This window comes from Thunnus maccoyii, chromosome 22 (assembly GCF_910596095.1).
Source record: "Thunnus maccoyii chromosome 22, fThuMac1.1, whole genome shotgun sequence".
Lineage (NCBI taxonomy): Eukaryota > Metazoa > Chordata > Actinopteri > Scombriformes > Scombridae > Thunnus > Thunnus maccoyii.
Window position 1 is genome coordinate 20,444,109 of NC_056554.1, and position 14,149 is coordinate 20,458,257.

General features: G+C 38.3%; 3 protein-coding genes across 10 annotated transcripts; 1 reads left to right on the plus strand and 2 right to left on the minus strand.

Moving 5' to 3' along the window:
- Positions 1-82: 82 nt before the first annotated feature.
- On the minus strand, positions 83-8,185 carry LOC121888880 (low affinity immunoglobulin gamma Fc region receptor II-c-like). 3 transcript variants are annotated; one of them, XM_042400447.1, is made up of 8 exons: positions 8,136-8,185; positions 5,342-5,397; positions 4,795-4,918; positions 3,697-3,951; positions 2,180-2,428; positions 1,959-2,075; positions 1,480-1,551; positions 83-942 (listed from the first exon to the last, which is right to left on the minus strand). In XM_042400447.1, the coding sequence occupies exons 3-8, from the start codon at positions 4,901-4,903 to the stop codon at positions 890-892; spliced, it is 855 nt and encodes a 284-aa protein (XP_042256381.1). In that variant the 5' UTR covers positions 4,904-4,918; positions 5,342-5,397; positions 8,136-8,185; the 3' UTR covers positions 83-889. The 3 variants fall into 3 exon arrangements, with proteins under 3 accessions (XP_042256381.1, XP_042256380.1, XP_042256379.1); XM_042400446.1 differs by lacking the exons at positions 5,342-5,397; positions 8,136-8,185 and having other exon boundaries at positions 1,959-2,072; positions 4,795-4,941; XM_042400445.1 differs by lacking the exons at positions 5,342-5,397; positions 8,136-8,185 and having other exon boundaries at positions 4,795-4,941.
- Positions 5,517-9,083, plus strand: LOC121888882 (myelin-oligodendrocyte glycoprotein-like). Of its 2 annotated transcripts, XM_042400449.1 has the most exons (3): positions 5,517-5,691; positions 8,161-8,473; positions 8,873-9,083. In XM_042400449.1, exons 1-3 carry the CDS (start codon positions 5,592-5,594, stop codon positions 8,940-8,942), a joined length of 483 nt encoding a protein of 160 aa, XP_042256383.1. In that variant the 5' UTR covers positions 5,517-5,591; the 3' UTR covers positions 8,943-9,083. The 2 variants fall into 2 exon arrangements, with proteins under 2 accessions (XP_042256383.1, XP_042256382.1); XM_042400448.1 differs by lacking the exon at positions 8,873-9,083 and having other exon boundaries at positions 8,161-8,863.
- A 273-nt stretch (positions 9,084-9,356) lies between these two features.
- On the minus strand, positions 9,357-13,761 carry LOC121889477 (low affinity immunoglobulin gamma Fc region receptor II-b-like). Of its 5 annotated transcripts, none has more exons than XM_042401462.1 (5): positions 13,678-13,761; positions 13,165-13,419; positions 11,437-11,676; positions 10,727-10,798; positions 9,357-9,803 (listed from the first exon to the last, which is right to left on the minus strand). In XM_042401462.1, exons 3-5 carry the CDS (start codon positions 11,609-11,611, stop codon positions 9,727-9,729), a joined length of 324 nt encoding a protein of 107 aa, XP_042257396.1. In that variant the 5' UTR covers positions 11,612-11,676; positions 13,165-13,419; positions 13,678-13,761; the 3' UTR covers positions 9,357-9,726. The 5 variants fall into 5 exon arrangements, with proteins under 5 accessions (XP_042257396.1, XP_042257395.1, XP_042257398.1 ...); XM_042401461.1 differs by having other exon boundaries at positions 11,437-11,680; XM_042401464.1 differs by lacking the exons at positions 13,165-13,419; positions 13,678-13,761 and adding an exon at positions 11,789-11,842 and having other exon boundaries at positions 11,437-11,680.
- Positions 13,762-14,149: the final 388 nt, after the last annotated feature.

A 14,149-nucleotide genomic window follows, 5' to 3' on the forward strand; every position in this document is an offset into this window, starting at 1 on the left:
TTTGACTCATTTGGATGCTCATGATCATATTAGCTTCAGATAAACTTTTAAATACATTTTTGCACAGAAGGAGGACTGTGGATTTTGTCCCCCATCACTCCATTGTAAGTACATTATGAAGGGATCTTCTAATGGTCAGTATGAACAGGAGGTATAATTACAAGACAAGCTCAAGATTTCTATAACAATGTTGTTTCACAATAATTTTAATACCTACATGTTAATGTGAGGCAGATACTGTCAATCCATGTTGACACAATGATTATTTGTGTTAAAAAGTGTACGAAACATGATCAAAATTAAAGCCTAATAGACTGTGTTGATCAGCTGACGTCAAACAGGAAGTGGAGTAAATCATTGGCAAAGGTGTGAGGAATTATCTGTTCACAGGTTATAAATAGTTAACACTATATAAATAGATACTTCGTCCTCCTAAAAATAAGATTCAAAGGATTGCAAAGAATTTGAAACTATACACCCACTCATGGAAAAACAGATACTGTAGGTGTGTTGAGAGGTGAGTGATACCACAGCTGAAACAGACACTGAGCTCTCTGTTTCATTGTCTACTCTCAGGTTTAAAACATGTGTGCATTTCTATTTATGTAAATTTTTGGCTAAGTTTCCCAGCATGTTTATTTGTTCAACTACAACACCTTATTCACCTGTTGGTGAAGTGGATGAGGTTTAGTTTATTAGTGCAAATGTTAGAAATTGAGAATACAAAAATACAAACTTGTTCAGGTGAGACACAAAGCGGACAACAATTATCAATAAACTACTAATTCACTGTGTTTTCTATAAAAAGACATGGAACATTTATTTAATACATAAATAAAATACATATATAAAATCTTAATAGATTTCAACATTGGTTCTGCTGTTTCTGTCAGGTGGCTCTTGGTATGACTGTTGAGTAGACAGTTGATGTGGCATCCATTTCTGTCGAAACACACAAGCAAACTATTAGCAAACTATATTTAACACTATGAGAGTGTTAGGAATGACAAAATAAAAGCTACAGTATATATAGCTTTACATCCGACTTGGCACTTAAAGGGGATACATGCGTTTTTTTGTTAAGGTCTATATTTTTAATCTGGGGCTCTACTGGAATATTTTTGCATGATTTACAATTCAAAAAACTCCTTATTTATCTTATACTGGTCCTTTATGCAGCCCCTCAGTTCAGCCTCTGTCTGAATCAGGCTGTTTTAGCTCCTGTCTCTTTAAGGCCCCCCTCCCAAAAAGAACCAATTCTCCTTTTTGTGAACTTAAATTCATTAAAATAATCCTTAAAAAATGTAATGGAGGTATCATGTAGTAGAGTAGCATACTCAGACATTCTGGAAGATGTCAATGGATCAAGAAAACAGCTGTTATATTTGTGACAGTGGATACACTGTTACACTGATACACTGGTTAGATTGACTTTAAACTGCGTGGAGAGAGAGAGCGTGTGTGCGTGCGTGTTTTTACCTTTGTACCTCTTTGGTTGCTGCACCTCGGTGATGGTGACGTCAGTGTACGACACATCAGGATCGAATTCATCTGTAACACAACACTTCTCACTGTTACACCCCAGGTGGATGTAAACATTTAAATTTGCACATTTCTAGGCGAATTATGATGAATCAGAAAAGCTGAATGGAAAATAGGAAAGTGACGCAAACCACTTTTCGCATCACTTGAGGTTCAGAGGCTTTTCGAACAAAAAAAGCAATTACACGAATTTCAAATATCGGTTCAATAAGTTAAGTTTAACTTCTCAACAGTACAATGCAGCAGCACAATAGTAGTGTCCATGTTGACATTCTTATTTATATACAGCATAAAAAGCTCATTATGGTACTATGGTCATCAGTTGGTTCATTAGAAAATTGTATTGTAAGAATTAGCTGGAAACATTCAGTTTACTTTCTTGACCAAAGTAAAAGAAAAACAGAAAACTCTCTGACCTTTGTGTCTCCGCCGTAGGCAGAACAGCATCACAGATGCCAGTAAGAGGCAGACGCCAACCACAGGAAGCAGAATGTGTGACAGGGGCGGAAGAAAAGATTCATGATGCTCAGCTTCTTGAGAAAAACCACAGTTTGACTTCAGTGCAAACACAACAACAGACTTTGTGCTAAGCTAGGATAAACAAATAATATAAACACATGTCTGAGGCTCATCTCACCTCTGACAGCCAGCCAGCTGTCTGGTGATTGTCCAGCTCCGGAGATGTTACACTTGTAGAGACCTTCATCAGATTTAGAAACACTGTGGATGGTCATGTGTCCTGTAGAGCTGCTCCCGATGTGGAGACCATCTCTATAAAATTCAGCTGTGAGGTTGGACGATGATTTTACCATATTTGTGCAGAGCAGAGTCACAGCTTCTCCCTCCTGCACAGGAAGGACTGGACTCTCCAGGATCACAGAGCCAGCTGAATGACAGACAGGCAGAGCGAGGAGAAAACAGTTTGGAGTTCAAGTAACTTTTAGGTTCTTTGGTAACATTTGAGATTAAAGCCTGCAAATTGCAAATATAGGTCCCCTTTAAGAATGGCGAAAGTGGTTTTGTGGTCTTGCATAAATCTTAACATGTTATGCTTCACGTCATTGCAGACTTTGTTTCTGTATTGAACCAAGATCATATTTCCCTAACCTTAACGTGTTAATCACGAAGATCTCTGTTCCGTTCTCTTTGATGGCACCATATGGCAATAAGTTGTAATTGCAGGTGTGTCGTTCTTTTGTGCGGATTACTTTAATAAATTACTCTTATTGGCTTTTTACTCGCATAGCTTTTATTGCACTAACAGTAACGTTCGGGTGTAGTTGTTACCAACTGGAGTACTTCACCTGGTTCACTCTCCTCTGCTACACACACAGAAGGAGCCTTCGCTGAAACACGAGTGGAGTGGATCTAGCGCGACCATAAATGACAGCAAAATGCAGCAGATACTGTTTATTTATGTTAATCACCTAATTTATGTGCACTTGTTTCATTTCAGCTCAGTGTGAGAGGCTCTACTGTGTTTTGCTGTCGCGCTACTTTGTCCTCTCTCCTCTGCTCTGAGGAGCAGCGAGGGGCGGAGCTCATACTTTCGTTTACGTGCTACACACACAGCGCAGCACAGGAGAGACAGTAAGTGTACTTGCAATAACAGCTTTACAAGTAAAAAGCCAAGAGTAGGTGTCACTGACACCCGGTAATATAATACTGCAAATGCAAAGGCTTTCATCAGTGGGTTATAGGTTCAGTCACCATTGTGTTACCTCATTCGGCAATTGAAAATGACATAACAGACATTCATTTGAATGAAAATCTTCAAGATTATAATTTAAACAAAGTGTAGCCGGTGCCTGAACATAACTATAAAAAGTTTAATATTGCTGTATTTGCAACTAGCAGATATTGTACTGCGAGATTGGATATTTTTGTGTATTATCTCAGCAGGTACAAGGGAAGAAGTACAGGGAATAAGGCGGTTACAAATTAGCATTTAGGAGGGCCCTTTAAGTAAGGATACTTATAGGTACCTTTGAATAAATTACAAGGTAAAGCCAGATAGTTCATTTCAAATGATCAAAGTTTTTTTTTTACTTATAAAAGTCTTTTGTTTGTCTAGCCCCTCAAAGAAGGATGATTCAAGATTAATGTTTCACTCGAGAATCTACTGGTCCCAGCTGGTATTTAGTTTAAACCCACCAGTCACAGTGATGTTGACAGCATCATGGCACTCTCCTGCTCCTGACTCACACCAGTACACTCCACTGTCAGACGGGTATATGCCATCGATGAAGCAGTGGGATTCATTTGTTTTTGTCCAGCACTCTGCGTTTAAGTGTTGGGATGTGTTCCTCTTAACTGTCCATTTGGAGGAGTCTCCATGCTCCCCACAGCTCAGAGAGACAGAATCATATTGAAAGAACTGAGTTCTGTTGGGGATGATTTTCAGAGCAGCTGCGAAGAAACAGAGACAGAAAAAAAAAGGTGAGAGAATGTCTCGTTGTGGTCGATGTGAAGGCTGTAAGCAGTTTTGTTGAGTGTTTTTCCATCAATAACACCGAATGAGTGCCTATAATGTACGGTAAGGTGAAGGTGACACCTGCCTTTTCACAACTTTGCAGCGGCAGCATGTTATATAATGACGCATCATGTGTTGTCCACAATCAGTGAGAAAACAATGACTTGTCAAATTAGCGGTTGTCAGTGTGAACACACAATTTAAAAATACGGCTACTGTACATCTTGTATCTCTCTGCAGAGACAAACAAGGTCAATTTGAAGGTCAAACTATTTTATCCTTTTAAACAATCTTGCTTGAAAAGTGATCAGAAATAATTGGTTGTGAAGCAAAGACGATGGTTTTTGTGTCAGGTCTTCTCTTCCTGACTCTTAATTAGCAATTACATGGTAGTCATAAAGTAGTAATACTACTAATTATCTGGTTTTCATAAGATAAATCGGATTAGTAGCTGTTATGTAATTTAATGAGCACTAAGAAATACCACAGGTGCAAATAAAGACATAATTTAGTAGAACAGTTTTGAAATAATTATCAATCATTATTTAGTTATCAAAAATAAGTTGTTGTTAAATACTGTAATATGCTTCTTCTCTAATTTTCTTAAATTATGTCAAAAAAGTCATCCTAACATTACAGACCAGGCTCCATTTTTTAATCGCTAACGCTAACTGCTAAAGATTCAACAGAGAGTAAAATCAAATCAGAAATAGATACAAACATTAAACATGCAAATAATCAAGGATGCCCACCTGAACACACACACATACATTACTCACCAACAATAGCACACAGTGTTGTTATCTCCATGCTGCTTGGCTGTTGATAGACTGACTGATGAGGCTGAGGGGGCTGCATCACACGCCCTTGCTGTCTGCTACGTGTCATAGAGACCTCAACTTCCTGCATGTATAATGAAATGTGTTGTACAGGATGTGGGTCAGTTTTCTTTTTTAAAACCTCAACAGTGGCTTTTTCTTGACTTTTTTTTTAATCTGATGATCTGAAATGTGTTGTTTTAATAATAGGAAGTGCAGTGAAGTGAATTGTTTGCATTGTTTTATTAAAAAAAAGCATGTATGTTTCCTTCAAACTACAAAAAGAAGGGTCGCTGCAGAGCTTTAACTCTAAAACAATGCATGCTTACAAAATGTAAGATAGCAGTCTTTGAAAAAACAACACATTCATGTTATACCCTGAGTATAGCCTATTAAATATGGTTATAATCTATAACATAGAGCCCGCATTAATGAAATAAAAGTTGATTTTAGGCAGAGCCAATACTTTCTAGTGTCCAGATATGAGGAAAAATCAAAATTGCTGTACTTCCAGAGGTCCTCCGCTGGTTTCTCAGATGGATTTCACCCAAATACTGCAAACATCTGCAACATAAAGCCAACATCTGTTAAATATAAGTTGATTTGAGGCAGAGCAAACAACGTTTTTTATAGGTGTAGTCTAATGTCCATGCTGAGGTCATAGTCTAAATGACACCCTTTCACTAAGACAAACCATTCTGCACTGTGACTCTGTGATGTGGGTATCCTGTCTGTCAGATAAGCTTTAACATATTTAAATGGATTATGAGTTCCTTTACAGTTGTCCACTCTCGCCTCTCACTATACACTTGACTGTCGTCCTCTTTTTGCTGCTATTCGCCTACACGCCTGCTAAAGGTAAGTCTCTCCATTATGTATTTGTTCATTTCAACGACTAATTTCAACTTGTAGCCCGATATATCCAACATCGTTCACGTAGTTTCTTTGTGTCTGAGTTAGTTAGTTAGTAAACCGCTGATCGTTGTTGGTATGAGACGTGTTTTAAGGTGAAAGTGTGACAGTTTTTGGCAAATAGTGCTTTAGATTATATAAGTATGTCAAGTCCAACCGAAGTGATGTTTTTGTCATGTAGGTCTTTGACTAGGCCTACATGCCTTAAATGAAATATAATTTTAGAAATGCTCTAAACTTAACTTACAGCGAAATAATTTTTATACGACACACACTTTCCACACAAAAGACACATACGACACAAAAGTGTGGATGATACCTCTCCGCCAGGCGTTGGAGGGACTATGTGGGTATGGGATAAATAAATAGTGTAGGCGAATATAATACTTATACTTTTTCGCAGATTTTTACATGTGGTGTGAATGTCCAGGTTTACACAGTGAAACAGTTTGTAATAAAGCAGCCCTTCTCACGATGACTCCTGAGCTTCATTACAGCTGTTGGGGCATTTTTATTTTAAATGGTCCAAAATCCTTCTCAGTTTTCAGTTTTGCTGTTTAACTGCAATGTCTGTAGTGACATAACTGCACGCATGGAAACGTTTCTATAAACTGAACGCACCTTCTAATCATTACAGTAAATCATTAAAGGAATAACATTTTGTTGTGCATTAAGTTAGTTTTTGCCTGAGTGGAAAGATAAGGCTATTATTATGCACAGACAGGAAAATCAATGTTACTGGCTCCATTTAAAGGGTCACGTCACCCTTTTTTACCTCCGTTTTATTTGTTCAGGTTTGGAGATTTCTGTTTCTGGGATTTTGGCCTCATTGTCAGCACTGTGTCTCCTTAGTTAGTCAGGTTATGTGCTCTCTGCAATTTTTATTATGGACAAATCTCTGTGCTGAAATGTGAAGAAAAGCCTGAAACACTGGAGACAACAACAGAAACTGCTGCTGTAAAACTAACTTTAGGTCCTGCATCTGTATCTATTATGTGCTGTTTCTCTTTTTTGGTTCAGTTTGACCTTTTTTGGCACTGAATTCTATGATTAGCCGAGTTGCTGTTCAAAGTTCAAGCTGTTTTAAGGGTCATCAGAGATGATACTTTAAACTGCATATTTGGTTCAGGCTAAACTTGGTTGTGGTTTTCTGTAGAAATACCACAGGGTCACTGAATTAAGCTTGAGTTAAATTTGCTTTACACCAAAACATGCACTCCCAAGTTGAATGGGTATGACACCTCTGCACCTGGTTTAACAGATGTTTAAAGCCAAATTTGTATTGTTAAGAAGATTTTTAGTCATTTCTAATCATTCATATTTAACATTTGTAACAGTGCAACAAAAAAGAGGCTAAGAATGAAAGGTGGCTGTTAACCTTCACTTTTAGCGCTGTTGTTGTGAAGTTATATGTGGAAATTGGGTATGAATTTATGGAAAGTGTCTGACTGCAAGCATGGAAGCGTTTCTATATACTGAACGCACCTTCTAATCATTACAGTAAATCATTAAAGGAATAACATTTTGTTATACTATAAGTTAGTTGTTGTCTGATTGGACAGATAAGGCTATTGTTATACACAGAAATGAGTATCAATGTTACTGGTTCTTCAGGGAAGTGAAAGTTTTAAGTTCCTCAGATACACCTGACATACGCTTTCATACCGGCCCATTTAAAGGGTCAGTTCACCCTTTTTGACATCCGTTTTATTTGTTTCTGGGATTTGGGCCTCATTGTCAGTACTGTGTCTCCTTAACGACCTTGTTTGTCAGGTTATGTGTTCTCTGCAATTTTGAAATGTAAAGAAAAGCCTGAAACACTGGAGACAACAACAGAAACTGCTGCTGTAAAACTAACTTTAGGTCCTACATCTGCATCTATTATGTGCTATTTCTCTTTTTTGGTTCAGTTTGACCTTTTTTGGCACTGAATTCTATGATTAGCCGAGTTGCTGTTCAAAGTTCAAGCTGTTTTAAGGGTCATCAGAGATGATACTTTAAACTGCATATTTGGTTCAGGCTAAACTTGGTTGTGGTTTTCTGTAGAAATACCACAGGGTCACTGAATTAAGCTTGAGTTAAATTTGCTTTACACCAAAACATGCACTCCCAAGTTGAATGGGTATGACACCTCTGCACCTGGTTTAACAGATGTTTAAAGCCAAATTTGTATTGTTAAGAAGATTTTTAGTCATTTCTAATCATTCATATTTAACATTTGTAACAGTGCAACAAAAAAGAGGCTAAGAATGAAAGGTGGCTGTTAACCTTCACTTTTAGCGCTGTTGTTGTGAAGTTATATGTGGAAATTGGGTATGAATTTATGGAAAGTGTCTGACTTTTTTGGAAGAAAAACAACAGTGGCGATAATATCATTGAATATGTTTCACCATCAATATTCCCTCCATTTCTCAGGTCAGCCTCAGGTGATTGGTTCACTCCAGCCAATCATGGCCGCCCCGGGTGACAGCGTCATCCTGCCGTGTCACGTGGAGCCTCCGATCGATGTGAGGGGACTGATGGTGGAGTGGTCGAGGCCCGACCGTAAGCCTGACCCCAGAGATGGGCTGAGCAGGGTCGAGTACGTCCATCTTTACCGAGACAATCGCGAGGTCCCGGACATGAAGATCCCGTCGTACGTCAGCAGGACGGCGCTGTTCACAGATGGACTGAGACAAGGCAACATATCGCTCAAAATCATTAACGTGACGCTTGCAGACGAAGGGAGGTACAGGTGTTTCATCCCGAAGTTAAAGAGCACAAAACAGGATTCAATTGTTAATCTCTTAAAATGTTGTTTATGGTCCAGATTAAAAATTAACATGAAATTTTTATTATTATTATCAATATTTTATCTCGTCTATCGAGCGTCAAAAATAATACACATAAAAGATCAGTGTCTCTAATACCTTTAAAGGACCAGTGTGTAGGATTTAGTGGCCAACTCAAGGCGCGAGGAGAGGAGGTGAGGAAAGGAATCGAGAATGTACAAACTGAGAAATGAGAAGAGGGGAATGTTTTAGATGAGGAAGTAGTTGTGTGTTTTCTCTGATTATGACGACCCCTCCGCTCCAACGTGCTCTTATGTTCTTTGGGTTCGCTGTGCTGGTTTTTCTTTGTTTCGCAGGATCAAAAGGGCGGAGGGTTGTCATCTGCTTCCTGAGCCACACCTGGCCCCGATGTGGTTTCTGATTTAAAGCATCGCTTTTCCATGGAGCTCACCCCTAACCCACTTTTATTGCTTTTGTTTGCTACACACACACACACACGCTTACACCACTTATTACCGACTTCCACGTTTCTTCCGTTTCTTACATTATTTGTAAATAAATATGCTTATCCACTGTTGTAAATTTATCTGGTCTTTTATTTTTGGTCGCAGCCTAGGAGCCGGGCTGTCACAGGAAACTGCGGTGTAACAACTCAACAGATTCACAAAGAGGAACTGCAGTCATTCAAAGTGAAAGTAGAAATGATCACACTTTACCATAATAATAAGAATTTATAATTCATTTTCATCTTCAAGGAAATAACGTTGAAAGTCTTTAAATCGGGCCAGTTTGACAGAATTTACAAGTTCAAATTTGTGGTTCTGAATGAGAGAAAGAGAGGCTGAGTGATACCACAGCTGACACTGAGCTCTCTGTTGTCTACTCTTTTGTCTTTTGTCATTGTCTACTCTCAGGTTTAAAACGTGTGCATTTGTATTTATGTAAATTTTTGGCTAAGTTTCCCAGTGTGCATATTTGTTCAACTACAACACCTTATTCACCTGTTGGTGAAGTGGATGAGGTTTAGTTTATTAGTGCAAATGTTAGAAATTGAGAATACAAAACAAAACTTGTGCAGGTGAGACACAAAGCGGACAACAAGTATCAATAAACTATTAATTCACTGTATTTTCTATAAAAAGACATGGAACATTTCTTCAGTTTAATACATACATAAAATCCTTAAAGATTCAGAAATAGAAAATAGATTTCAACATTGGTTCTGCTGTTTCTGACAGGTGGCTCCTGGTTTGACTGATGAGTAGACAGCTGATGTAGTATACATCTCTGTGGAGGAAACACACAAGCAAACTATAAGCAAACTGTATTTTACACGAGAGAGTGTTAGGATGGACAAAATATTTGAAAAAATGGTATAAAGGCAGATTTTTGGGTTCTCTTGGGTAATAGACTCTTTTTTACAGTGGACATTTTAACCTGTCATGTTACAAAAAGCACAGGTGTTACTAATAACATTAACAATGACTCTGTTCTATTCAAGTGTCTGAGTAAACCATGATAGTGTGACAGTGATGTCACGTTCATGTTATATCAGAGTTACTGTAATTATGAGTTTCCGCCATGTAAATAGCATTCACGTCAACCTCCAAGTCGTAATTACAATTGGGAAACTGGGATTTCTCTAAAAGCTACAGTATATCTAGCTTTACATCCAACTTGGCACTTAAAGGTGACATATTTTGCACTTTTCCAGGTCTATATTTAAATTCTGGGGTTCTATTGGGATATCTTTTCATGATTTACAGTTCAAAAAAACTCCTTATTTATCTTATACTGGCCCATTATGCAGCCCCTCAGTTCAACCTCTGTCTGAAACAGGCTGTTTTAACTTCTGTCTCTTAAAGGCCCGTCTCCCATAAGAGCCAAGTCTCCTTTTTGTGAACTTAAATTCATTAAAATAATAAAATAATGCTTTAAAAATGTAATAAAGGTAACATGTAGTAGAGTAGCATACTCAGACATTCTGGAAGATGTTTTTCATACCAAACAATGGATCAAGAAAACAGTTGTTATATTTGTGTCAGTGGACCCTGATACACTGGTTAGATTGACTTTAAACTGCGTGGAGAGTCAGACATAAATCTTTGTTTTGTGCTGACAGTTTTACATTTTTATCATCAGTTGCAGCTAATTATTTGGAGAGAGAGGTCAAAAACTGTGTCCCTGCGTGTGTGTTTGCATGTTTTTACCTTTGTACCTCTTTGGTTGCTGCACCTCGGTGATGGTGACGTCAGTGTATGACACATCAGGATCGAATTCATCTGTAACACAACACTTCTCACTGTTACACCCCAGATGGATTTAAACATTTAAATTTACACATTTCTAGGTGAATTATGATGAATCAGAAGAGCTGAATGGAAAATAGGAAAGTGACGCAAACCATTTTTCGCATCACTTGAGGTTCAGAGGCTTTTCGGACAAAAAAGCAATTACACGAATTTCAAATATCGGTTCAATAAGATAAGTTTAACTTCTCAACAGTACAATGCAGCAGCACAATAGTAGTGTCCATGTTGACATTCTTATTTATATACAGCATAAAAAGCTCATTATGGTACTATGGTCATCAGTTGGTTCATTAGGAAATTGTATTCCTGGCATTTAAAAAGAATTAGCTTGAAACATTCAGTTTACTTTCTTGACAAAAGTAACAGAAAAACAGAAAACTCTCTGAACTTTGTGGCTCCGCCGTACGCAGAACAGCATCACAGATGCCAGCAAGAGGCCGACGCCAACCACAGGAAGCAGAATGTGTGACAGGGGCAGAAGAAAAGATTCATGATGCTCAGCTTCTTGAAAAAAACCACAGTTTGACTTCAGTGCAAACACAACAACAGACCTTGTGCTAAGCTAGGATAAATAAATAATATAAACACATGTCTGAGGCTCATCTCACCTCTGACAGCCAGCCAGCTGTCTGGTGATTCTCCAGCCCCGGAGATGTAGCACTTGTAGAGACCTTCATCAGATTTGGAAACACTGTGGATGGTCATGTGACCTGTAGAGCTGCTCCCGATGTGGAGACCATCTCTATAAAATTCAGCTGTGAGGTTGGATGATGATTTTACCATATTTGTGCAGAGTCACATCTTCTCCCTCCTGCACAGGAAGGACTGGACTCTCCAGGATCACAGAGCTAGCTGAATGACAGACAGGCAGAGCAACGCTTCTTAGTTTGTTGATTATCTTTATTACCGTTTTGTTGTTTTGATACTTTCAGTTCATATGAATAATTTTCTTTAACTTACATTAAGCACTTTGATTTGAACTTGACGTAAGGCCGCCATAGATACACATTTACATAACATATTCAAACATCCATTCACCTCATCTGTGCGAAAGGCCTACAAGTAAAATCGTCTTATGGTTAGAAGATAAACGTGCATGTTGGAAGTCTGACCAGCTTTATTTGAAAGCATCGTAGAAAGCCAGAACACATATGTTCAGCAAAAAACATTTTTGCAGCTTGCCAAATACTTCAATTAACAACATTTTCTCATTATATTGACCATAGACTGTATAAAAATAATGGACATAATGGATGCGTTTTGAAGCCTGGAGTTTGGCATTTTGACCGTCGCCAACTTGGAGTTTTGGAACCAGAAGTGATGAGAGGTGGCCATATTTGGATGAGAGGGTGGAGCTCACCATAACGCTAGCTGGTAGCTTGATTAGCAAGGTGCATTTACAGTCTATGGTTAACTGTGATAATGCTAATGCTAATTTTCACTAGTGAAAAATGGGTTTAAGACCATTAACACAAAATGTACTTAGAGGAAAAACTGAACATTCTACTCCTTAGAGGGTCTTTTTGTACAACCAAACACTGAACAAGTCTTTTTTAGATGACCAAAATGTTACAATTAACTTTGCTGCTCCTATACTCTGTGAATCTGGGGTTACACCATGTTTGTTACCCAACCAGCGTTGTTGTCGTGGTAGCAACTTGTCAATCACAATGTAGCCATGCCTGTGGGACCATAATTTGCAAAATGAACATCATGCTGTTTTGAAGAAGACTTGAAACTAGTGATTGAGAACATAAACACATTAGGAAAGTGTTTACTGATGTAGTAAATCAAGTGAGAAGTAGGGTAATTTTCTCATAGACTTCTATACAAACAGATTTCTTTTTGGAGCCAGTGGAGTCGCCCCCTGCTGGCCATTAGAGAGAATGGAGGTTTAAGGCACCTCCGCACTGGCTTCACTTTTCAGACCCAAAGCTACCCACTTGGAGAAAATGTATTTGCTGTTGCAATTTAGTCGTATATGAACTGAATTTCTGGGAGACAAGGTTGTCAAATTACAGTGAAATATATTTTGCATATGGGGCACTGATGAAATACTTACCGGGTATCCCAGCAGGTACAAGGGAAGAAGCACAGGGAATAAATTGGTTACAAATTAGCATTTAGGAGGCCCTTTAAGTAAGTATACTTATAGGTACCATTAAATAAATTACAAGGTAAAGCCAGATAGTTCATTTCAAATGATCAAAGTTCTTTTTACTTATAAAAGTCTTTTGTTTGTCTAGCCCCTCAAAGAGGGATGATTCAAAATAAATGTTTCACTGAGGAGCCCTTGAGAATCTACTGGTCCCAGCTGGTATTTAGTTTAAACCCACCAGTCACAGTGATGTTGACAGCATCGTGGCACTCTCCTGCTCCTGACTCACACCAGTACACTCCACTGTCAGACAGGTACATGCCATCAATGACGCAGTGGGACTCATTTGTTTTTACCCAGCACTCTGCGTTTAAGTGTAGGGATGTGTTCCTCTTAACTGTCCATTTGGAGGAGTCTCCATGCTCCCCACAGCTCAGAGAGACAGACTCATATTGAAAGAACTGAGTTCTGCTGGGGATGATTTTCAGAGCAGCTGCGAAGAAACAGAGACAGAAAAAAAAAGGTGAGAGAATGTCTCGTTGCGGTCGATGTGTTAATTACTGTAATATGCTTCTTCTCTAATTTTCTTAAATTATGTTAAAAAAAAATCATCAGACCAGTCTCCATTTTTTAATCCAATCTAACGCTAACTGCTCAAGATTCAACAGAGAGTAAAATCAAATCAGAAATAGATACAAACATGCAAATAATCAAGGATGCCCACCTGAACACACACACATACATTACTCACCAACAATAGCACACAGTGTTGTTATCTCCATGCTGCTTGGCTGTTGATAGACTGACTGATGAGGCTGAGGGGGCTGCATCACACGCCCTTGCTGTCTGCTACGTGCCATAGAGACCTCAACTTCCTGCATGTATAATGAAATGTGTTGTACAGGATGTGGGTCAGTTTTCTTTTTTAAAACCTCAACAGTGGCTTTTTCTTGACTTTTTTTTAAATCTGATGATCTGAAATGTGTTGTTTTAATAACAGGAAGTGCTGAAGAACATGTGAGGCTATTCTTAGTGTACAGGGGACTGAATTCAATATTAATCTTTATCAGGATTAGCATTGTTTTTTTTTTTTTTATCATTGTTTACATTGTTTTATAAAAAAGCATGTATGTTTCCTTCAAACTACAAAAAGAAGGGTCTCTGCAGAGCTTTAACTCTCAAACAATGCATGCTGCAAGTTCTGAAATGGTCTGAAAATGAAA

What these genes read in the sequence shown, in the direction of transcription:
- LOC121888880 (XM_042400445.1), bottom strand. Translation starts at nt 4,924, where the DNA reads ATGCAGGAAGTTGAGGTCTCTATGACACGTAGCAGACAGCAAGGGCGT. An exon ending in CCTACGGCGGAGACACAAAG is followed by an intron (nt 1,552 to 1,958) that starts GTCAGAGAGTTT and finishes GTTGTGTTACAG; the next exon opens with ATGAATTCGATCCTGATGTG. An exon ending in GCAACCAAAGAGGTACAAAG is followed by an intron (nt 943 to 1,479) that starts GTAAAAACACGC and finishes GTGTTTCGACAG; the next exon opens with AAATGGATGCCACATCAACT.
- LOC121888882 (XM_042400448.1), top strand. Translation starts at nt 5,592, where the DNA reads ATGGATTATGAGTTCCTTTACAGTTGTCCACTCTCGCCTCTCACTATA. An exon ending in CGCCTACACGCCTGCTAAAG is followed by an intron (nt 5,692 to 8,160) that starts GTAAGTCTCTCC and finishes TCCATTTCTCAG; the next exon opens with GTCAGCCTCAGGTGATTGGT.
- LOC121889477 (XM_042401460.1), bottom strand. Translation starts at nt 13,708, where the DNA reads ATGGAGATAACAACACTGTGTGCTATTGTTG. An exon ending in AACACTGTGTGCTATTGTTG is followed by an intron (nt 13,420 to 13,677) that starts GTGAGTAATGTA and finishes GTTTCTTCGCAG; the next exon opens with CTGCTCTGAAAATCATCCCC. An exon ending in TGTCAACATCACTGTGACTG is followed by an intron (nt 11,681 to 13,164) that starts GTGGGTTTAAAC and finishes TCTGTCATTCAG; the next exon opens with CTAGCTCTGTGATCCTGGAG.